Source organism: Furipterus horrens, unplaced genomic scaffold (genome assembly GCF_987537825.1).
Source record: "Furipterus horrens unplaced genomic scaffold, mFurHor1.1.pri manual_scaffold_1, whole genome shotgun sequence".
NCBI classification, from domain to species: Eukaryota; Metazoa; Chordata; class Mammalia; order Chiroptera; family Furipteridae; genus Furipterus; species Furipterus horrens.
Window position 1 is genome coordinate 124,208,609 of NW_028327171.1, and position 25,230 is coordinate 124,233,838.

The window sequence follows — 25,230 nt, forward strand, 5'->3', positions numbered from 1 at the left end:
ACATTGCTGGTCTACCTGAGTTCTATTCTTCAGGCTCTATTCCCTGGGCTACTTTATATACAGCTATTGAGGCTTGCCTGCTGTGAGATTTTGCTGCCTGTCCGTGGGCATCAATACCTGGCTGGTCACCCAACAGTGGCTGCAGATTACAACCCTCCATTCTCCTTCATTCTGTATTATTTCAGAAAAGGACAATTTTAAGATTACAAAAATAACACATTAGGGAAGTTATGGGAGTGGGCACCTTAGAAATTGAGTTCCATTGGCTTCACAGTGGGTGAGATCAAGAGATTACTTCTATTTCCTCATTTTTCAATAAACATAAAACTAACACAAGGATTCCCACCTTAACACCTTAATTTTCATAATCAATTTTTTTTTTAATTATTGGGGACTGGAGGGTGATGGCACACAATTTTATCAGCACCCTTCCAACCACGTGTGTACTCTGGTTCCAGAGGTATCTCTTTTGTCCAGATAAACTCCCTAAATCTGGAGTACAAAAGGTGGGAAGAATTTCAAGGTAAAACATTTACTGAATACCCACTTTTTAGGATAGTAGGGAAGCAGAGAGGAAACACACACATAACCTCTTTGATCTCAAGGAGCTCAGCCTCACACTCCTGCCCCTCCCCAAACACACACAGAGAGGGAAGAATAAAAATTTTCACAAGTCATCTCTCTCTTCATCACTTCAAAAAAAAAAAAGGAAGAAGGAGATATGCTGGAGAAGCTATTATGGAGCGGGTGCAGTGGTTTGTGGTCAGGAAGACTACTCTTACATAGCTGCCATCCTCTGGGATAGACAACGAGTGCATCATGTAAGTAACGTGGCCGCTAAAAATGACTTCAACACTGGAGTCACATTCTCGGAGACCTTCCCTTAAGGAAGAACAGAAGCTGGGGATGGTGGGGGAACATTACCCCAGAAGAATTTTCCAGGGGAACAAGATGCACTGACTCAGATATTAGTGAGGCTGCAGGCGTAAAGAATCCTTTTTCCGGGGCTCGGTTCCCGGTCCATATATCGAGAAGTTTGCTCATTTATCAGGGGACACACCGATTCTGAGCTAGCACCAGGCCTGAGTCCGGAATCCCCAAGCTCATCAGTGCTCGAACTTTTGACCTAGGAGCAAGGGGGCTTCAGAAGTCCGGCTGGCAGAGAGAACGGAACCCACTTGAGTCCTGTCGGTGAGCAGCAGAGACAGAAGCCAGAATGCAAAATTTCCCAAGACACAGGACTAGTCACTTTTATAAAGCACCTTGGAGGAAAACGCAGAGCCCCAGCAGAAAGATCCCGCGGAACGTCAACCTCCGCAGCCGGACTTCAGCTCTTAACTCTCCCTGTTCCGCTGCCCCCGGGGCCGCCCTCGCGCAGACGCACGCGCCGCGTTCCGGCTTCAGCGCGCATGCTCCGCGGGGCAGAGCCTCCCGGCCCGCCCCGCCCCGACGAAGTTTCCGCTCCGCAGTCCACCCCGGGAGCTCCCTTGCCCTCCACCCCAGTTGCAACTTCGTGGCCGGGGACAGCTTCCTCCCTGCGCTCAGCAGGCCTCGGTGTTGCCGCACTTCTGTCCAGCGGATCATGGGGTTGCCTAAGGGGCCAGAGGGCCAGGGTGTCCCAGAGGTAAGGAACCCCCTCTTCCTGACACGTCGGGTTCCTGAGAGAGGCTGAGCCAGGTGGTCTGCGTGTAGAGAGGGCCCGGACTGCCTTTGCGGCGCCTCGCCCCCTTCCCTGGGTGTGTGCACAGGCCGGGTCTGCTGGGCCTGAGCAGGTCCTCCTCCTGCATGGGCGGGGACTGATTTGAGCACTTCCAGGGTCTCAAGACTGAGGTCGCCTTCTCAGCCCAATAAATGCACCAGGGCTGACGTAGGTGCCGGGGGAGCAGGGTCCCACCTCTCCCGCGCTCCGGGGCAGTTTACGCGGACCCTCGGCGCCATAAGGCTCGGCCGGAGGGCCGGAGCTGCTGCGCCAGGAGTCACGAGACTTGCTTTGCGACTGTCCAGGTTCGGGATGTACAGCAGACATTGACCTCGCGTCTGCCGCAGCCTCGCGGGACCCATGGGGTCCTTGCGGCCACCACCATCGCCTGCCTTGGTGTTCGCAGGGAAGGCACCCCTAAAATATCCCCTACGCTGGGATCTAGCGGCTCGAGGACGCTTGGGGTTAGCTCGTGGCGGTGTCCAGTGGTGCTGTGTGGCCGAAGGAGCCAGCACCAGGCGGAAATGTTGCTGCTTACCTAGGAGATAACGGGTGCCTTTCCTTCCAGAGGTGTTAGTTATTAAGTACTAACTTGGTGCTAAGGGACAGGATAATAAGTGGTTTTCGGATTTTAACATTCGGTGGGACTGTAAATATCACTTAGCTAGGTGGTTTACATCTGCCCTTTCTTCTAGTCGATTTACTCGAAAACTAGTCTAGCTTTTTAGATTGTTGAAAGAAACGGAATCCACGCGGCACCTCTATCTCCGTCCTAAGCTTCTGAAGCAGGCCTTTGGCAGGGGGCTGATCTCTGAGCTGCCTGTGGCCAATCTTGTTTCTCTCAGTTCTTTCATCTCACAAATACTCTCTAATTGAGAGATCACTGTTTTGTGCATAAAAGCCGGAGATAGAGAGATGGAGAGATAGACTTACCTGTCAGTTTGTGTGGCGTTCCCAGAATGCAAGTCCATTTTATTAGGAATCCTAACTAGTGTAAGGTTGTCAGAACCCTTGTATTAGGGAAAACCTTACATACAAGTTGCTTTGATGGAGCCAGGAATTGTGAATACCAGGATCTGTACTGTGATATTTTATTTGACATTTCTTTGTTTCCACTTCCTTATTCCAGGCTCTCGTGAAGTTTTTTCCTGGGCTTCTGCTATAGACTCTTCTCTCCCTGGTTCTACTTTAAATCCTTTCAGTTCAATGTCCCACTACCAAAGGGGATCTTTCTAAAATAAATAATAAGCAACCTGCTCCTGTGTGTCCTTTGTTTAACCCTTCTCTGACTGCTAGGAGGCTAGATCTTGTCACTTTTCCAAAAGCCTAGGACAGTTCTTGCAGATTAGGAGGCAGACAAGGTGACTATATAATTAAATTATTATACTTTAGTTAAAAGAAACAGTACATACAGTCTGTGTCATTAAGCTGTTACTAGTCCTGTTAACTCATTAACTTCAGTTTTTTAAAACCCTTTATGGTATGTATGTGGAGGATAGAAAGATAGCTTGGAACTCGGCCCTGCTCTCCAGCTTACATGAACGACAGTACAAGGCAATCGAAAATGTAGTGTGTCTGGTTGAGAAGCTCACAGTCATTCGTCTTCACCAGAATTTTAGTTTCTTAAAAATTGGATGTATTACCGAGCCTGGTGGCTTTTTACAGCTTCAAGAGGGCATTCTTCACACTCTTTTCCATTTTGTTTCAGTGTTAATATGTGAAATGAATTTGGAGTCTTACTAGCATTATCCATTCAATCAGTGTCTTGTGCCCAAAAGTTATTTCACAGGTTATGTTGCGATAGTGTACTTCTGAATTCTGGGGGTGAGTGGTAGAGAAGCACGGGCCATGCATCTTCATGGGCTGCTCCTTAGGTAGAAGTTGAGACAGGAATGATCCTCCCCTGATATGCTGACCTCTTCTTAGAAGTACTTTTATGATAAATGATGATTAAGCAAATGAAAGCTTTCTGTTTTACATTCCAGGAGTTTTAAGAAGATACTTGTGTTATCCTATTTTTCTTTTCTACTCTGTCTTTGTGACCCATAACTGCCTTGACCCTTCTCTTTTATTTAGGTTTCCCCACTTATAGCTGTTTACACCCATTGTATATCTTGCCAAGAAACAGGTGTGAATAATTAATGTTACCTTATTTTTGCATGTCCACTAATAACTAGTGAATGCTAACTTTCAGAATTTTGATAGGCTGGACCAAGGTCATTTGAGAGATAAGTTAAATGAGTAGTGGTACATGGTTGTCAACTCCACCACCACCACCCCTGCCCTCCCCCCAATTGGATTAATAGTCACTTTAATAATTCCTTGTTTAAATGTGTGTTAATATGTACACTCCCTTTCCTGGCAGTTTATACTTCAAAATAAACTTGAATTCCCATTATCAGTGTCATGACTATGAAAACTTTTGCTTATATATGACTGGCTTAGGTCATGCACTTCATGCAATTATTGAACATGTCATTCTGTAATAAGTCTAATACTGTTTCAGAACAGAGCAGTGAACATGGGTGAACAATGTATGGGTCCTCTCTTGAACCAGCTAATATAATAATCTTTTTGGAAAGATAGACATGTTCATTAATACCAGACATGTCACTCAGAAGAGATTGTTACTTAATTGTGTGAATGACATGGATTATAAATAGAATAAAAATGCAGAGAAATGACCGTTTTGGGCTGTATTTGTCAGGCTTGGCATCAGATAAGATCTATAATTTGAAGATAATTTCTGGATGATTAGAGAATGTTTGGAGAAGGAGATGGGTGTGAACAGTGCTTGTCTAGTTTGGCCATATCCATGTCTGGATTGCTTTGGCAGGGAGGTGAAGGATGAAGCTGAAAGATAGGTTGCCGCCAAAGATGTGCATGCCAAACTATAAGACATTTGGAGTTTGTCTTATAGACAGTATGTGATGCATTAATGATGAGGGCCAGGGGATGAGCTAAAAAAGATAATGATGTGAAAGCTATAATTTAGAAATAAATAAGCAAGACAAATTAACAGAGAAGAAAGATTGAGATTCAATTGCAAAAGTCCTGGCATGAAGTGTAAATAAAAGGAAAGGGAGGATTAATGTGAGGTCCTTTGTAAAGGAAGATTTAACGCGCATTGTTGAGTAAGGGAGTAGTCAATGGGAAGAGGTAGAATGGGGGAAGTGGTGCAGGGATCAAGAAACATAACTGGTAGGTACAAAATAAACAGGGGGACATTAATAATAGTATAGGAAATGGAGAAGCCAAAGAACTTACATGCATGACCCATGGACATGAACTAAGGTGGGGGGACTGCTGGAGGGAAGGGAGGTACTGGGCAGAGGGGAGCAAAGGGGAAAAAATCGAGACAACTCTAATAGCATAATCAATAAAATATACTTAAGAAAAAGTGGTGAGAGGTGCTGTTCAGAATAGTGTGGGCTGGCTGGTGAGTGAGGGAGGGAAGGCAGGGGCTAAAACGTTGTGTCTGGGGCTCAGGAGAGAAAATGACTGAAGAGGAGGTGGAGACGGTTCTGGCAGGACATGAGGACAGCAATGGCTGCATCAACTATGAAGGCTTTCTGAAGCACATCCTAAGCATCTGAGCTCTACAGATGCCGTGGGGTCAGGCACTGGGCCCCGTGCAGGCGGAAGCACGTTCCTGCCCCTAGGAGGCCACCTATTGTTTCAAAATAAAGAGATGGTTCCTCCCTTGGAAAAAAAAAAAAAAAGTGGTGGGTACAAGGATTTGAACCAGGATACCTTGGTGCTGTTTTATATAAACAGGTGTTTGGTTTTTTTCTGCAATGAAGCAAGAGAGGAAAGACACAGTTCATGAACGTAAATGGAGGCAAAAGTACTAGAAAATTTATGTTTGACTTGTAAATAAACACCTGGGAATGAAGGTAGAATATAAACTAAAATTGTTAAATGTCTATTTAAATATATTATGTGAATTTATTATTATTGTTTTTTAAGTATATTTTATTAATTATGTTGTTACAGTAGTCCCAATTTTTTTTCCCCTTTGCTCCCCTCTGCCCAGTACCCCCCTTCCCTCCAGCAGTCCCTCCCCACTTAGTTCATGTCCATGGGTCATGCATATAAGTTCTTTGGCTTCACCCTTTCCTATATTATTCATAACTTCCCTATGTCTATTTTGTACCAACCAATGATGCTTAATCCCTGCACCATTTCCCATTTTCCCCTTCTCCCTCCCAGCTGATAACCCTCCAAGTGATCCCCATACCTATGATCCTATTTCTATTCTGGTTTGCTTAGCTGGATTTTGTTTTTATTTTTTAGATTCAGTTGTTGATAGTTGTGAGTATGTTTTCATTTTAATGTTCATATAATAATAGTTTGGTGATGATGAGTTCCTTAAGCTTTACCTTGTCTGAGAAGCACTTTATCTGCCCCTCCATTCTAAATGATAGCTTTGCTGGATAGAGTAATCTTGGTTGTAAGTCCTTGCTTTTCATCACCTTGAATACAGTATTCCCTCACTTATCACAGGTATTACATTCTAGACTCCCCGCGATAGGTGAAAATCCATGAAGTGGGAACCTTACATTTATTTTAGTATTTATATGTATTTTAAGGCTTTATAAACCCTTCCCACACACTTATAAACCATTTCCAGTCCCTTATTAACCTTTCCCACTCCCTTATTAACCTTTTCTACACTTTTATAAACACTACTTATGTTCTTAAACGTATTCTGTACTCTTAAACCTACGTAACTTTAACATACATATACAGTACTGCAAAATCCTGCAATATAGTGAAAAATCCGTGATAAATAATTAAATACAATATTTTTAAGTGAACCGCAATATAGAGAGGGACTACTGTACTTCTTGTCAGTCCCTTCTTGCCTACAAAGTTTCTTTTGAGAAATCAGCTGATAGTCTTATAGGCACCCCTTTGTAGGAAACCCTCTGCTTTTCTCTTGCTGCTTTTAAGATTCTCTCTTTATCTTGAACCTTTGGCATTTTAATTATGTGTCTTGGTGTGGTCCTTTTTGGGTCTAGCTTGTTTGGAACTCTCTGTGCTTCAAGACTTGTATGTCTGTTTCCTTTGCCAAATTTGGGAGTTTTCTTCATTTTTTTCTCACATAAGTTTTCCATTTCTTGCTCTTCCTCTTTCCTTCTGGCACCCTCATGGTTCGGATGTTGACATGTTTAAAATTGTCCCAGAGGTTCTTAAGCCTCTCCTCATTTTTTTCAATTCTTGTTTCCTCATTCTGTACTGGTTGATTGTTCCAAATCATTGATTTAAACTCCGGTTTCCTTCCCTTCACCACAGGTTTTGTGTGGATTTTCCTTCGTTTTATTTAGCATAGCTTTTACTTCTTCCCTTATATGTTTGTCATACTTAAGGATATCTGTCAAGTCTGTGAGCATCTTTATCACCAGTGTTTTGAACTCTGCATCTGTTAGGTTGGCTGTCTCCTTGTTTGTTAGGTTGGCTATCTCCTCATCGCTTAGTTCTTCTACTGGAACCTTGATCCATTCCCTCTTTTGCACCATACTTCTCTGTCTCCTCAACTTGACAGGCTCCTGTGTTTGTTTGCCTCTATGTCTTAGGTAGAGCTGTCGAACCTGTTTACATTGTAATGGGCGGAGCCTTAGGTATTCGTCAGTACAGGGCGACCCATTTCACCACATTGTGGTGCTGTGTGTGGGGGGGGTTCTGAGAGGGAACAGCACTCGCCCCTTTTCCAGGCACTTCTCCCACTTCCGTATGGGTTGGCACCTCTCTAGCTGTTGCTCTGGCTGTTGTTCCCAGAGTGGGTGGATCTGCGGACATTCTAGGATTGGGGGGGCCTTTTAAACAAGCAGACTCTGCTGAGAGACCAGCAGTTTCTTTCTCCGCCCTAACTCCCACTGGTTTGCAGTCAGAAGCAGTGAGACTTTATTTTTTCCCTCACTGGGACCGTGAGCTGTGCGGTCTGATCTGATGTTGGGAGTGCTCCCCAGGTGTCCCTCCTGACTTTTTAAAATGTTTGTGCTTTTCACTGGCCTGCCACTGCTGTTGCTGTTGCTGCCACCACACTGTGTCCTCTCTGCCCCATCTCCACCCCTACTACCTGTGTAGATGAGTATTTCTTCTCCAGATCTTCATTTGTTGTATTTCCATGCAGCTCAGTTTTCTGGAACTTCTGGTTGTCTCTAGTTTTGAGGTAGTTGTGAATTTATTATTTTTAAGGCAGGTCTGTTATAAGGCAGTTATGGCCCTTTAATATTTCTGGGTTGGAAAACCTTCTTTATATTTGCCTTAGAGATCAAAAAGAGAAGTGTAGAGAAGCATACATATTTGAATTCTTTGTTCTTACCCCTTTTAAAAATAATTTGGACCAAAATTAGTACGAGGTTAAAAATAAAAAGTAAAAACCACCTTTTTCCTGTCTGTAAGGAATTTATAAACTAGTTGAGAACCTGTCAAGTAAAACAAGTGTTAGAGAACAGGGAGGTAATGTGCCTTAATCTTCCTATGCTACCTGTGTCCTCTTCCCCCACCAATCTATGATGATTAATAGTTCGTTGAGGACTAGGGACTCTCTTATGTGAATCTCTGGTAGCACTGTGTGCCCATGGTCCTTCATGACTGCAGTGATACAGCCAATGTCACTTGGCAATGTGGTGGCATCAGGAGATACACCTGACATCCCTTTATTCTAGGTAGCTTTTACCAGCCCTTCACATTTTGTTTTAGGTAGAAACAAGAGAAGATGAAGAACAAAATGTCAAATTGAATGAAATTCTGGAGCTCTTGGTTGCAGCTGGATATTTCAGGGCAAGAATTAAAGGCTTGTCACCTTTCGATAAGGTAAGAGGAAATGTTTCTAACCATTAGGCTTTTTTTTTTTTTTTGGTCAGGATGGTGTGGTTAATTAATCATGAGAAGGGAAAGAGATCGTGTTTTTACTTTTTCAGTGTATGTTTCCATTTCTCCTTTATTCATGTTCATTATGGAAATGTTCAAATTTCTTATTAAAAGAAAATAATAATATATCAGTTGATACACTTTGAATTCCTTTTCTATGCACAAAGCTTTGGGAAATGCAAGTAAGCAATTGAAATTACTCATTTTGAGGAATTTACAGTTTGGGTGGGAAGATAAAACTTATGTAAAATAAAATAATCTGAGTTAATAAGCTGTCCTAAGTCAGTGGGCTCATAGACAATTACTAGATTTCCTATGAATGGATGGTAAATGCTTAGTTTGGAGGAGAGAGAAGTCACTGTGGGGTGAAGTTTAATTCAGCAGAACCTGGAACAATTATTATGCACAAGGCATAGTAATAGGTATTGAGGGCACAGAGATAAGACAGACACCCTGTACTCAAAGGGCCCAATCCCTATAGCCTAGGGAAGAGAGACAGGTAAACCAACATGCATATAATAAATGGCATGATGCATTAAGTACTACTGTAGTGAACTGTATGCAGAAATGAAGCATCCAGGTCAGACAAGGCAGGCCAAGAAAGCTTCTTAGTGGAAGAAAGTTCTCCAGTGGGCCACAAGCCGTGGCTGCACATAATAGAATCACTGTGGGTTGTTTCAGAATACAGATGTCTAGGCCTCACCAGTGAAATTCTGGTCAATTCGATCTGGACTGGAACCTGAAATCTTTATGTTATTAGGCATCTCACATGAGTTTACAGCACAGCCAGGAGTAAGATTCACTTTTTTTTTTCTTTTAAAACATCAAGCTGTGTCCAAAAAGGATTTTGTTTCAAAATGGATTTTTAGACTTAGTCTCATTTGCATCTCAGAGAAACCCTGTGAGAAAAGTAGAGTAGGAATTCACATCTCCTTTTGGTAGGTGAAAAAAAAAAGTATGGAAATTAAGTAATGAACCACAGAATGTCAGTTTTGCCACTCACATGTCTGGTCCATAAAATACATGGAATCTTGCTCTTGCCTGAAACTGGGTTAAGACTTTTCTCATCTATGAATTAATGTCTATCTCTTTCAGAGTAAAAAAAGTATGCATGATTTGTCCATTTAGTAATAAAAATCAGTTTTTTAGTCACACTGGCCACATTTCAAGTGCTTAGTAACCTTATGTGACTAGCAGCTGCTTTATTGGACAGTGCAGATACAGAACATTTCCATCAACAGTGCTATTTTAGATGAATTTTAGCTGATAGAGTCAGGACATATATACTCTAATAATAGATAATTTTGTATGCTCGTTGAGACTGTAAAAAATGTTTCTATTTTAACTATCTTTCACTTCTTCCCCTCTCTCCAAACTAGAAAGAGAAAACACATATTTTCTTTGTCTTGCAGGTGGTAGGAGGAATGACTTGGTGCATAACCACTTGCAACTTCGATGTAGACGTTGATTTGCTCTTTCAGGAAAATTCTACAATAGGTCAAAAAATGTAAGTTGTTAGGGTTTGCCATGGAAGAGTCTAAAAGGGAAGAAGAGAGTAACTTTTGAGTATCGACTGTGTGTCAGAATTTGTGCTAGACATCTTACATATTTTATTTTAATTTTCATTACAACAGGTATCATTGCAGTTTTGTAGATTAAAAAATAGGCTGAAGGAAACCAAGGTCACACAGATAGCATATAAGAGACCTTTTAATACTTCTAACACTTTAAAAAAAAACTTTTCCAGTTTTATTTAGATATAATTGATACATAACATCATATTAGGTTAAGGTGTACAACGTAATGATTTGATGTATATATCTGTATTGTGAAATGACTACCTCGGTAAGTTTAGTAAACATCCATCATGTCACAAGGGTATACATTTTTTCCCTTATAATAAGAATTTTAAATATCTAGTGTTTAGTAACTTTCAGATATACAATGTAGTATAAATAAAAACAGTTGGCATGCTATACATGACATCCCCAGAACTTATTTATCTTATAATGTAACTTTGTACCTTTTGACCAACTTTACCTATTTTGCCCACCCCCTCCTCTGCCAACCACCAATCTGTTCTCTGTTTCTATGAGTTCGGTTAAGTGAGACCATACATAGTATTTATCTTTGTCTGACTTATTTCACTTAGCACAATGCCCTCAAGGTCTATCTATGTTGTTGCAAATAGCAAGATTTCCTTCTTTTTATATATATACTGCGTTTTCTTTATTTATTTATCTGTTGATGAACACTTAGATTGTTTCCATTGTCTTGGCTACTGTAAATAATGCTGCTGTGAATATGGGGGTTCAGATATCCCTTCAAGATAGTGATTTTGTTTTCTTCTAATATATATCCAGAAATGGAATTTCTGGATTATATGGTACTTTTAATTTTTTGAGGAATCTCTATACTAGTTTCCACAGCAGCTAGAACAATTTACAATCCCACCAGCAGTACACAAGGATTTCCTTTTCTCTAGCACTTATCTTTTGTCTCTCTTTTTTTAAAGTATATTTTATTGATTATGTTGTTACAATAGTCCCAATTTCTTTCCCCTTTGCTCCCCTCTGCCCAGTACCCCGCTTCCCTCCAGCAATCCTGCCCTCCTTAGTTCATGTCCATGGGTCATGCATATAGTTCTTTGGCTGCACCCTTTCCTATATTATTCTTAAGTGTCCCCTGACTATTTTGTACCAACCAATTATGCTGCTTAGTCCCTGCACCATTTCCCCATTTCTCACCCTTCCTCCTCCCAGCTGTTAACCCACAAAGTGATCCCCATACCTATGATTCTGTTCCTATTCTGGTTTGCTTAGTTGGATTTTGTTTTTATTTTTTAGATTTAGTTGCTGATAGTTGTGAGTTTGTCTTCATTTTAATGTTCATAGTTTTGATCTTGATCTTATTTTTCTTAAATAAGTCCCTTTAACATTTTATATAATAATGGCTTGGTGGTGATGAACTCTTTTACTTTACCTTGTCTGGGAAGCACTTCATATGCCCTTCCATTCTAAACGATAGCTTTGCTGGATAGAGCAATCTTGGCTGTAGGTCCTTGCCTCCCATCACATTGAATATTGCTTTCCAGTCCCTTCTTGCCTGCAAAGTGTCCTTCGAGAAATCAGCTGACAGTTTTTTTTTTAATTTGTTTTATTGATTATGCTGTTACAGTTGTCCAAATTTCTTTTCCATCTGCTCTCCTCCACCCAGTCACTCCCCTCCCTCTAGTTGTCCCCCACTTTTAGTCCACGTCCATTGGTTGTGCATATAGTTCTTCTCAACCTCTTCCTGTCTACTCCATTCCCTCCTATTATGCTTCTTAATTCCTGCATTATTTCCATCCCTTTTCCCTCTTCCCCCTCTCCGCTGACCTCCCCCCAAAATGTTCCCCATACTTATAATTCTTTTTATACTCTCGTTGCCTACTTGGTTTGCCTTTGTTTTGATTTCCTAGCATCTGTTGCTGGTTGTTGTGGTACAGTTTTCATTTTAATGTTCATACTTTTGATTCTCCTTCTTCTAAACCAGTTTCTTTAATATCTCATATAACAGTGGTATGGCTCTAATGAACTCCTTCAGTTTTACTTTGTCCTGAAAGCACTTTCTCTGCCCTTCTATTCTGAATGACAGCTTTGCTGGATAGAGTATTCGTGGCCGTAGGTTTTTGCTTTTCATTACTTTGAATATTTCTTGCCAGTCCTTTCTTGCCTGCAGGGTCTCCTTTGAGAAATCAGCTGATAGTCTAATTGGAACCCCTTTGTACATAATTCTCTTCTTCTCTCTTGCTGCTTTTAAGTTCTCTCTTTATCCTTAATTTTTGATATTTTGATTATAATGTGTCTTGGTGTGGTTCTCCCTGGGTCTAGTTTTTCTGGAACTCTGTGTGCTTCCTGGACCTGTAAGTCTATTTCCTTCACCAAATTAGGGAAGTTCTGCTTCATTATTTTTTCACATAATTTTTCAATTTCTAGTTCTTCTTATTCACCGTCTGGCAAACCTACAATTCTAATGTTTGTTCATTTATAGCTGTCCCAGAGGTTTCTGAGCCTCTCCTCATATTCCTCACTTTTTGTTTCCTCTTTCTGCACTGGTTGACTGTTTGTTCCTTCCCTATGTTCCAATTTCTTGATTTGATATCTGATTTTCGTTTCCTCACCACTTGTCTTGTATGTATTTTCATTCATTTAAGCAGGGCTAGCCTTCATTTCTTCGCCGTCGTGTTCAATATCTTTTGTTAATTCTGATAGTCTTATAGGCACCCTCTTGTATGCAACTTTCCGTTTCTCTCTTGCTGCTTTTAGGATTCTTTCTTTATCTTTTACCGTTGGCATTTTAATCATCATGTGTCTTGGTGTGGTCTCCTCTGGATCCAGCTTGCCTGGGACTCTCCGTGCTTCCTGGACTTGTATGTCCATTCCCTTTGCAATATTTGGGATGTTTTCTTCCATTATTTCTTCACATAAGTTCCCAATTTCTTGCTCTTCCTCTTCTGGCATCTCTATGATTTGGATGTTGGCACATTTAGAGTTGTCCCAGGGGTTCCCAAGCCTCTCCTCATTTTTTCCAACTCCTGTCTCCTCACTCTGCACTGGTTGTTTTTTTCTTCCTTATGTTCCATATCATCAATTTGAACCCAGGTTTTCTTCTTTTCACCATTGGTTTTGTGTGGCTTTTCTTTCGTTTCACTTAGCGTAGCCTTCACTTATTCTCTTATGCGTTTGCCATACTCAAGCATATCTGTCAAGTCTGTGACCATCTTTATCACCAGTGTTTGGAATCCTGCATATGTTAGGTTGACTGTCTCCTCATTGCTTAGTTCTCCCACTGGAACCCTAATCCGCTCCCTCCTTTGGGCCATACTTCTCTGTCTCCCCATCCTGACAGGCTCCTGTGTTTGTTTGTCTCCGTGTCCCAGGCAGAGCTGTCACTCCTGTTACATTGCAAGGGGTGGAGCCTTAGGGATTCATCAGTACAGGGCGACCTGTTTCATCACGTTGTGGAGCTGTATGTGGGCGGGGGCGGGGCTGAGAGGGAACAATGCCTCTTGCCCAGCACTCACCCCTTTTCCAGGCACTTCTCCCACTTCCGTATGGGACTGGTGCCTCTCTAACTGTTGCCCTGGCTGTCGTTCCCATAGTGGGTGGGTCTGCGGACATTCTAGGACTGTGGAGGCCCTTTAAACGAGCGGATTCTGCTGAGAGACTGGCAATTTCTGCCTCCCCCCTAACCCCCACTGGTTTGCACAGTCAGAAGCAATGAGGCTTGATTTTCCCCGGTGCTGGGGCTGTGAGCTGTGTGGTCTGATAAGGAGCTGGGAACGCTACCCAGTGTCCCTCCTGACTTTTGAAAACTTGTAACTGTGCTTTCCGCTGGCCTGCCGCTGCCGCTGCTGCTGGCACCACCACACCTCGTCCGCTCCGCCCTTCCTACCTGTCTGGATGAGTATTTCTTCCTTATATCTTTATGTTGGACTTCCATGCAGTTTGATTTTCTGGAACTTCTGGTTGTTTCTAGTTTTGAGGTAGTGGTATTTTTTCTTAATTGTGGAGGGAGATGCAGCATGTCTGTCTATGCCTCTGTGTTGGCCAGAAGTTCTATCTTGTCTTCTTGATGACACCCATTGTAACAGGTGTGAGGTGATACCTCATTATGGTTGAGCTTTACATTTCCCTGATAAGTAATTCTGTTCAACAGCTCTAATACGTTTTCTTGATCAATGTTTCTAGAGACTCCTTAGTGTATCTCTTTCTAATGGCAGTTAATTTGAGTGGAAGTTAAATAGGGTGAGAAAAGGAGACTCTTTCCCTCCCTGTTGCCTCTGTGAAAGAAAGAGCTTCATTCTGGAGATGGCATGGGCTCCTTGCTAGAGATTTCACACAAGGACACCCTGGCTTGTCTACCATAGCCCACCAGGGGCTTGGTGATTTCATTAGACCATTTGAGATCCTCAGTTTTCCCAGCCCTGCCATTGTGTAGCTGTGTGATCTTAGGCAAGGCTCAGTTCCCTTTTCTGGAAGAAGAGGGATTTGTGATCTCAGAGCTGAATGATTCTGTGACTCGCTTTTTTTTTTTTTTTTTTGAAGCCTTATTCTCTTCCCCATGGAAATAAAACACTTCCCAGTGGATTAAATATAGTTTACAAATATGCATATGAAGCAGTAATAGCTGAAAGTTGAAGCGAAGCGAAGGGAAGGGAAAGGGAAAAACAGTGGATTCAGAAGGCAGAGTTGGTGATGAGGCTAACACATTTGTGACGGACCACAAAATGCCTTGTTTTCCTAAGGGTGGGCTACAGATTACTCTGAGCTTTCTGGCAGACAACAAAAAGAAAAACACAGTAAATGACCCAATTCATAGTTTCTATATAGTAAAAGAAAAATTCGTCCCTCAGAATCACTAAAATCCTTAATACTAAGACCATCTCTACGGGTACCTGTTGTTTAACACAGTGACACTGTTCCCATCAGTGCCCAGCCATGAATAATGGGTCTCTACAGCCCTAATATCTGCTGCTCTGGGGCTGTGGCATCATATTCTGCCAGCAGTACTGAAAAGTCCTACATTGGCAGGCAGTGCAATGGAGTCCAGGTGTGTGGCTTTGCTCTCTGCTGGCCAGGCTAAATTGAGAGGTAGCTTTTTATTTTTGTCTTTTTGTTTGTTTTTATTATGTAGGCATTACATGAAGTTAAAAAGAATTCAGATACTACCAAAGGAAGCAAAATATACAGCTGTCTCCCCAGCCCTTCGCTTTCTATATACCACTTTTAATTTCCTGGAAGTAATCATCTTCAGCCGTTTAGGTTTTAGATTCTTCAGAGTGGTAACTTCTGCATTTCCAACTATGTATACACTCTGTTTTATTCGTGTCTAATGAGGAAATCAGCGCACCTGTACTGCTCACTACATTCATCTTCCATCTTCTAGTCTTTTCATTAGTACCCATTTTTCTGTGATCACTGCAATAATTTTAATCTATTTAACCTTCTATTTCTTGCCCTATTTAACATAAGATAGTTTCTCCTGTCTCCTAAGTACATAGGGTAAACATTTTAGTATCTCTGTTTTTCCTTTTACCTTTTAGCCTCCATTTCCCATCATAACATTACTCTTATAATGTTTGAGGTATAATATTTATAGTCTCTTCAATAATAGCGATTAACTTGTCCATGCTTTATCTACAGGTAGATTCTAAAAGTAAATCTATAAACAGTGTTTACAATAAGAACTAGGAATTGTGATGGGAGCAGAGAAAAGACAATGTAATCTTTTGATCCATAATGGTGCTGTTTAAAAGAAAATATTTAAAATATCACAATCAAAAGGAATCTCTTCACTTATTCACTGACTCAGCAAATATTTATTGAGCTCTTACCAGAGATGAAGCATTGTTCTCGGTACTTTAGATATATTAAGGATTTCATGACAGGTTGGATTCAGGGTGTGAGTTAAGAGGGAAGTCAAGGATTATTCTGAAGTATTTGGCCCGAGCTAGGTGGCCTGTATGAGTCACTGAAAATCAGGCATGTTTTATGTATTTTCTATCATAGTTGGGGAGCCACAGATGCAGAGGGCTAACTGTAGTTATATTCATATTTTCAACTGTGTGGCATCAGTGCCCCAGACCCCCACATTGTTCAAAGGCCAGCTGTAATTTGCTTTATAGCTTTTTAAAAAAATGTCTTATTGCCTTTTTTTCTTGTTAACAAAGAAGCACATACCTTTACCCATAGCAAAGATCAGCCTGCCCCTTAGTCTATATACTCTCATGAATTCACTGTCTTCTTGAGGACACTCTTGATTGAAGCCTCTTTCTGTTACAGTTTGAACTGATTGTTTTTTATACTTGTGGCACCTTGACATACTGGGGTTTCTTTTCGTTGCATGTTTTCTGGTCTAGTCTTACCATTTGTTTTCTCCATAAATTCTTTTGGAGTTTTACAGTGGTTCTTAGTTCATTTTCACCTTAGTATCCTTGGAGGTTATGATACATTTCCATCAGTGATAGTACTATTAATAGATATTGGAGTATATGTTTTTTAATATAGATTCTCAATCCTTCATCCATATATCTGAACTAAAAAAAACACTGAAAATGTTCCTTTTTCTTTTTAAGTGTGGGTTCAAAACTTACGGAAGCAAAATATGACCTGAACTGACTTAAAGCTATTTGTACTCTTTACTGGTCCCAGTTATATCACTATTCATAAGTTTTGCTGCATAAATATTATTTAATTTGATTTTAGAGTGCTGTTCTAGATTTTACTGGGGTCCTACGTAATACATCGTATATGTAAGCCTCTTAGGTGCACTAAGGTACACACATCTAAAAAAGTCTGAATTCTAAAACACATTTGGCCCCAAAGAGTTTGGTTAAGGGATTGGAGATGTATTATGTTCTCTGGTAAGTACTTAATGTGTAGCTTTTAATTTTATATCAATGAACTGTAAGTGTGGGCAAAGCTGGAGATAGAGATTTGCATGAATTAAAGACCTGTCAGATTCCTAGCAGTTCTTCAGGCAGTTGGGTCTTTATTATCTGTAGGAGAGATGGCATAGCCACAGGGCACTGAATTATCCAAAAGTCTTCTGTTTGGTTTTGGAATGTGTTCTGTGTTTGGGGTTGCTCTTTAAAAAGTTTCTGGTTAGCTGCAATGTAGCCTAAAACTACCTATTTACAGTGCCCCACCATATCCCAGCTGACGTGATGGGTGGCCAGGCAGCACTATCTGCGGAGTGCACTTGTCTACTGAGGGCATGATTATCTGTGTGCCAATGGGGCCTTATTCTCCTTTATCTTTCTTTCTTTAGGGTTCCATGAGCTTCTGCCATCCATCCCAGCCTGTCATAATGCCCTGTTACCATAGGGTCTTGTGCTCAGAGATCCATAAATGATATTTTAGGCTTATAACTGAGTTCATATTAACAACATTACTAGGCACCGGTGTGTAGAGTACTTGCACATGCTTTTTATTATTTAACCTTCACAACAATCTTTGAATGGGCAGGAGTGGGGTTATCCTTCATTCTGTGATAGGAGTGTTGGACCAAAGGGGGACCACATGACTTGTCAAAAGTCCCAGAGTAGGTGAGGGAACTGGAATTTAAATCCAGGTTTAATTCACTCTCTTTTAAACTGTTTTGCAGTAGAGAAGTGCATTGAACACTCTTAAAAACTAAAGAATCAAACTAATCACCTATAATGACACGTGGGCATGTTAAAATCTTAAACCAGGAACCCTGCCAGGTGACCTCTGCAGTTCTCAGTTTCCTTTTGTTTCAAAAAGTCAGAGAATTCACCCTGAGCTCCAGGGGGAAGCCAGATGGGACTGGTGGGTTTATCTAAGAAACCTTGACTTTCGTCCCCTGCTTTCTAGCAGTGTTAGTGCCTTCAGGTGCTTCCATGTGCTGCCAAGACTTGACTTTTTTCTGGGAGACTGGTTTAAGCGGATTATAAACCTGAATTGACCTGCAGCATCCTCCCTCAGGGCCTTTACAAGCTGGGAGAGCAGGCCATCTTTGAGGAGTGGCCAGGGAGAACCTTGTCTAAAGGTAGAGGGTTGGGCTGGTTGTTGTTGGGGGATCTGGCTTCATTTTTAAGCTACGCAATGATAATAGGCAGTCAATCACCCTATGCAAACTTACAGACCTATAGCCACTAGAGGGAGCTTTCCTGCTACTGAACCAAAATGTAGCTGAGAGGAAAAGTGGCACTACACACGTATAAATAGTTAAGACCTGCCTGGAGCAAGGACACAAAGCTTGAAGTCTGGGAAGCAGGGCCACTTAAGCACCCATTTCTTCCCCTCACAAGTTTCAAGGCATAGGAGTCTGATGGAGATGAAAATAAAAAATAAAGTTTATCAGAGAGAGAGCCTTAGATATTTGCCAAGTGGTTTTGCTAATACATCCCTACCAAGCATTCCAATTTGAGCCCCAGGAAGAGCTGGACAATCACAGGTTTCCCTACTGGGTCAGGGTTCTCATCTCATGGCAGAAAGTACATGTGACCCATAGACAGGCTGCTCAGAAAGGGCTGCAGGAGTGGCTGAGAGCCACATGACAATTTTCTTTCATATATTGGACCTTTTGGATAAATCACACATCCTATATACTTCCCTCCTGAGAAGTGGATATTCCTGTCTTCTGTGAATGTGTACAGTAGGGTATCAGTCTTCCCCTCTCCAAATTTTTTATTCTTAACCTATTAGACGACATTGATAATATAGATGAGTAGAGCTGGGTGTGGCTGTTTCCCTCAGCAGTTTTAACTTTGGTCCCACCTTGTTTAGCTCCTTTCTGTGTATAAATGTTTTCATAGTATGTTCTCCACGGACCATTCCCTGGGGAGCTGTTTAGCTTTTGTCAGTAGATTACTTAGTTCCTACCAAAACTGGCAAGATGAAACCTATTAAGGAAACATAGATAAGATAATAATTTCTCTTACCCAGGCCTGAGTTAGATGTTGGTCTTAGGGGTGTCTGTCTCTCCTGGGAAGGATTATGGAACTGCAGAAAGATGAAAGATGTACAAGATTTCTCTGAACAAGAACTGCTTCCAGTAGACCCAAAAATTATTGAATTTGAAGCATCTTGTAAGACCTGGTGGCCTCATTGGCCGGGGCCTTCATTTATTAGCAAATACTGCACTTATAAACAAGGCCACAGTATTTGCTGTAACTGGCTAAGATTTTTTTAAAGAAGGGTCTTAGATGGGGATATAATCTAAATGACCCATGTATTCTGAACCAGAAGCTCCCATTTCTCCATATGACCCTGTAGGGCCATGCCTTTAATGTCCCCAGTCTGTGTACCGTGGCTTTGGGGTTTAGCAGAACCATAAATAACCTTAATTCATTCCCCTTGAATTGGATTCAATTAGGATATGAGAAAACAGTTGAAGATCAATCATCAGTTGATTAAGGAAGGAGGCTTAAATCTGTGGTGAAATGGACTTGCACACAAGTCCCTCTACCACTCCTGCCATAAAGTGGACCCACCCAGGCCCAGATTGAACAGAAAAACTTCTCCAGCAGAGGGGAGGAGCCTACTGTCTGGTTGAGATAGAAGAATACTTCGGGACTGACTCCTCCCCTCCTACTCCCAGACATTTAGGAGGTGGACTGAAGTTAGGTGTTGGAGGGAAGTCAGTGTCCCTCAAGAGAAGCAAAGAATTTCTCTCTGGAAAAAAAGAATGAAGATACATGGTTCCCCCAAATCTAGCATTGATTTTGGCATATCAAAATACTAAAGGCTATTTTAAAAATACTTTTGTACCAGAGTAGAGAACCCCAATTTTTTTCTTGATCTTGAGACCCCATGTTTTGTCTTAATATTTTGGGCATGGGGCACAAGTCTTGCCTGACTGATATTTACAACAATTTTTAAAATGTGTAACCTAGTGGTTCCCAGACTTATGGAAAAAGTGGGTCAGTATAATAAAAGAATGTGGGGCAGTGATAACTTTTTATATTATCATGTAAAGATGTTAAAAAACAATACCTACTACCTTAAACATCACCATAATTTCATAAAGAAAGAAAATAATATAAACAAGTAGGAAGCACACAGTCTTAGAATAAAGGATGAAGGCAGTTCTGTGGCCTTAAATGCACGTATAAACACATCTAAATTGTGCTTATTTTTTTCTAATTTTGCAGTTTGCTGGGAGAAACTTGGTCATGGTCTGGCATTGAGAAGCACCAGATTTTTCTAAGATGCTGCCAAGACTTGAGAGATGTCTTATGGGCCACTTAGTATATTCTCACTTTCTTTGTTTCTTTTTCCAAATAGAGCTCTATCAGAAAAAATTGTCTCAGTTCTGCCAAGGATGAAGTGTCCACACCAGCTAGAACCTCACCAGATCCAGGGGATGGATTTTATTCACATATTTCCTGTTGTTCAGGTGAGAGCCTCTGTGCTTTTTTGTCCTCTAAACATCAAATTCCTCTAATGTGTCTGACTCTTGAGCTAGCTGGCCTGGATTCTGGATCTAATGGGTGTGGTATGGATTTGGTGGCAGCAGAACATGGTGATGTTTCCTGATGTCCTCCTCAGAAGGTTGCTAGTACTGTACCTTCCCTAGTCTCACACTTTCACCTGATCTTTGAATGTCCTTATTCGTTTCTTTTCATTGTCTTTTTGGCAGAGCTAGGATTCCATGGCCCTCATGCTCTAGTTGCTTCTGACCTCTCCAGACTCATTCCTTGCTTTTCTTTGTTCTTTCTGTTTTAGTCTGACTTTAGATCTTCTCATAGTAATTATGCTTCCTCCTGTCACAGGGCCTTTTCCCCAGGTTGGAAAGCTCTTTTCTTCTTAACTGCTTAATTCATATTTATTCCTCAGACCTCAGTTCCTCCAAGCCTTCTCAAGGAAGCTTCTCCTGACAGGTTCCTTTGCTATATCCACTCATATGGCCACATTCCCTTTCTTCACAGCAACATTCCACACTATAGTTTTGTACCATGTATATTCAAGTGTGTGGTTTTTTATCTGTCCATCATACTGTGAGCTTCATGAGGGCAAGCACCATGGCTGTCTTGCTCCTTGTTGTGTCTCCAGCCCCTCATGGACTGTCTGGCACTTTGTGGTCGTTCAGCCCTTATTTGATGACTAAATGTCTAATGGGAGACTTATCTCTACCTCAGCTTTTCCCAAAGATTTTGAGATTAAGTGGCTTGTGCTGTACAGCTCCCTATACTCTCTGCAGTTCTTGTGTGCCTCCCCTCCAGGCACCTTGAAAAGAGGAGGAGCAAAGAGGTTCTCCTTCATTGTCTGCATTGTGAACAGTACTTTGCGTATAATCCTAATGGAGCCTTTGAAGTGTCTATTATAATCCCATTCTGAACATCTCAGGAATGTGAGACTCAGAGAGGGTAATTGATATGCTTAAAGGCAGAGTAGGAAAGCAAATATTCAGTCTAACCTCTCAATCTTCAAGCCTTGTACTTCCTCACTCCATGATTCCTATAGCCACCAAGAAGAAAGATGTGCAGCCCTTGCTAGAAAAGTCAATTCTGTGTCAAGATTATACAGTGTAGGTGCATGGACTCTGGAGACTTAACTTCTCATCTGTGAAATGGAAATAATAATAGTACCTCCCTGATTGGATGAGAATTAAGTTACTATGTAAAGCACTTAGCCAAAGGACTGTCACATTTAGTAAGTGCTTTTTAAGTGTTATATAGTTGTTTTGTTGTTATTACTGCTACTGGGAATCTTTACTGTGTTAGACTTCAAATACCATGAAATTTGTAAATTTGAGGGCAAGACTTTTACTCAAACTTTGATTTGTATCTTTGTTAAACTCTATGTCTGATTCAGGGAAATGGTACTTAATTCTTTTTGTGAAAACAGGAAGTAGGGGCCCTGTGATAATTGTTACTGAAACCTCCAACACCATCACTGTGACGTTGTTGCCTTTTCCCCAAAAGCCTGGATTAGACTTTATTCGACCCTGTGCTCGAACTTGGAGGACAAAAAATCTAGTCCAGATAGGAGAAGGGGATGAAAGGGAAATGATCTTCTATAGGTAGTGTAGGTATTTTGAGTATCTATGAATGAATGGTTCTGTTCTGTGATAGAACGCTGGAGGGCTTTCTGTCTGGCTGTGAGAGCTTAGGCTAGTTGTTACCAGATTTCTTAATTTCACAGACTTGTAAAATTTAAAAGCAATTGACTGACAATTGCACCTGTATTTTTCCATACAAAGATGTTTTTATCTCACTGTCACCATCATTACTAAAAGAAATGCCGTTTAACCCTAATCTCAGAATAAAGGATAGGTCTTCAAATTTAATACCTTTAGCATTATGAAAATATCACCACATGTCTATTGTCTTTTCCTGTTTTGCTGGAGATCAATTTAAGAACAGTGATGGACCATCAATTGGGATACACTGAACTTGTTGTCTGTGTGTTTCTAGAGGCTCACTACTTATGTTCACACTGTTTAGTGAAGCTGTTTAACAACACTCTCTGAATGCCAGCCAAGAGAAAAACAATCCAGCTTGCAGCCACTGTTGGTTCTAGGTCACATCTTTTTCTCCCATGCAGGACATATGAATCCCGTGAGGGAAGTAATATTTTTTTTGAATACTTGGGACCTGTGGGAGAGCTTGGTTATCCAAGAGGTTCCCTCAATAGCCCTTCATGCTGGGAACTGCAAAACAGAGTGATCAATACCCTAAGGGAATCCTGTGACTCAGCAGGCTTTACTTTCCTTCTCTGATCACATTCTGCAGGATCCAGACAAATAATTCAGTATAGATCTGATTAGTGGAGGTAAATCTGAACAGGAAACAAGTATGAAAGGCCAGAAACTGGATCTCCCCATCTGAAGGAAAGCAGAGTAAAATTGAGTTGAGTGAGAGTCAGCCTCCGTTGTTGTCCTGGGCTATGGTGTTGCGTAGAGGTGCAAGTAAGGGGCTAGAGTAATTCTGAATGCTTTCTGACCTGCCCTACTTCAGAATTTTAGTGCCTGAGGTCATTGCTTGGAGGTGGGGTGGAGTGGAGTGATGGAAGTAAATGGAAGATATTAACAACAAAAGAATATTCCTCATATAGTTATTTGCAGTCACCCCTATCTTGGGCAACTTCCTAAATGTGACCTTTACTTGAGCTGGCCCCCTCCATGAGCAAGCATTCTTTCCAGCCCTGTGGGAATAGTATGTTGTATGCCATGAGTCTACTTTCCTAGGTAGTTAAATTTTTCCAAGAGTGGCTGTGCTCTCAGGGAAACATAACTACTGTCCAAAAACTGCTTTTGAGATGTAATAGCTCTCTCTGGAGAAAGAACGACAACCCTGACAATTGGGATCCTTTTCCATAATGTTCTTCAGTAATAAAGGGAATGAATGACAAGCCAGGGTGGAAAAGTGAAGGCTCTTTTTTGCTCGTCTCATTCTTACCCTGAGAGCACCTGGATCTTCTGCATGTTATGGGGTGTGGATGTGTGTCTGTGTGTGTATGTGTGTGTGTGTTTTAACTAACAGGAGTTTTAAGTAGGGAGGAATGAATATCAGCTACTTCTGCATATCAGCCCAGTAGAACTGGGAAACATTTGTACCAAACTCATATGACCAGTCTTCTGACGTTGAAGACCCACCCCTCTTGTTGTGACTCACAGCTTTGTGGCTTGCTAGCTGTGGATCAGTGGGCAAATTACATAGCCTCTCTGAGCCTCAGGTTCTATAAAATAGAGCAGGCACCAACTACTTCATAATGTTGTGTGGATTAAGAGAGAAAATGTTTCGAGTACCAAACTAACCTAAAGCCAAGGGCTATATACTCAGTATACCCTATCCTCAAATCTGAATATTTGGAGGATTTTTTTTTTATATCTTTCAAATGAATAGTTATACACGGTATTATCTGGTCTGTGGTGCAAGCAGCCCAGGAAAAAGTTACATTAAGCTTTGCCTAAAACCAAATGGTTGTGGAGAATAGCTCTGTTACTGTTATGCTTCAGCTATTTATAAAACATTCCAGTACTTGTGATTTCATTTACTCCCACAGCAGCTCTGTAAGGTGAAAGGAACTGATATTCTCACCTCTCCTTTACACAGAGAGAGAAACTGAGTCCTGAGGATCTAAGGTGAGGCTTTAAAGCTTTTGCAAAGCTACTCATCTCTAGGTCCCAGTGGATCTTAGCATCTCAGATGTCCAGTCAGTGCCTTTGCCTATAGGACAGTACATATTGATAGTTTATCACCTGGTCCATTCAGATATGGTGATTTGGGTTCACAGTTGTGCCATTGCTGAGTTGGCCTTCACCACAGTGATATGTCATCCCTACTCACAGTCCTAACTTTATTCCCCAGTGGCTGGTGAAGCGAGCTATAGAAACAAAAGAAGAGATGGGTGACTACATCCGCTCCTACTCTATATCCCAGTTCCAGAAAACCTACAGTCTCCCTGAGGTGAGATTTCTACTGTTCTTGTCCAGCTGAGACTATGAGTGCACACTTAGAGACTCCCTGGGAAAGCGCTCAGTAAGCGCAGGCTCCCCTCCATGCCCAATCCCTGGCATCTCTTGACTCTGCAGGGTCAGCATTGAAATGGGGCCTCTTGGTTCATTAGAACTGCCTCTTTCTATGGGCACTGAGTATAAAGCCCTACAATTTTGTCCTTTTTTCTCAATGTTGATACTTGGTCCAGAATTTAAAGTACAGGAACACAAATACATTTTTGTATAGTCCTATAAAGCTTTTCGAGAGACCATCTTATCTTCTTAGGACATTCCTATATTAACAGTTTAATAATAATCCCAAGAACAATAGCTGATAATTATTATATTCTTACTATATTTCAGTCCCAGCATATCACATGCCTTCTACTCCTTAATCCTCTCAACTGCTTCCTGAGATAGGTAGTGTCCCATTTTATAGATGGAGAAACTGAGGCTTAAAGGTTAGGTAACTTGCCTGAGGTTTCAGAGCTCATAAGGATTTGAAATGAGAACACTTGTCTGCACCACTACATTCTATGGTTCCCCCTTTCCTTATACACTATAGGGGTCTGTTTAGTAGCAATCTACAGAGGCCCTAGCTTTTCCCATACAGAATATATTTTAATTTGTTAGAAAATTGAGAATTCTTCTGGCAAAGTTATGATGTGAAGTCAGTTTATAAGACAGATTTCAGAGCAGTT

The 25,230-nt window shown here is 41.3% G+C and overlaps 1 protein-coding gene across 3 annotated transcripts in view; it reads left to right on the forward strand.

The window, feature by feature from the left end:
• The first annotated feature begins 1,444 nt into the window (after positions 1 to 1,444).
• CCDC93 (CCC complex scaffolding subunit CCDC93) overlaps positions 1,445 to 25,230 on the forward strand; it is a 104,157-nt gene continuing 80,371 nt past the window's right edge. For 2 of the 3 annotated variants that reach the window (XM_090279390.1, XM_090279393.1), the window contains exons 1-5: positions 1,445 to 1,624; positions 8,408 to 8,521; positions 9,991 to 10,085; positions 20,374 to 20,485; positions 24,402 to 24,500. In XM_090279390.1, the coding sequence (XP_090135516.1) occupies positions 1,583 to 1,624; positions 8,408 to 8,521; positions 9,991 to 10,085; positions 20,374 to 20,485; positions 24,402 to 24,500 (462 nt within the window). In that variant the 5' untranslated portion in view covers positions 1,445 to 1,582. The remainder of the gene's footprint in view (positions 1,625 to 8,407; positions 8,522 to 9,990; positions 10,086 to 20,373; positions 20,486 to 24,401; positions 24,501 to 25,230) is intronic. The other variant, XM_090279387.1, reaches the window with a different exon arrangement.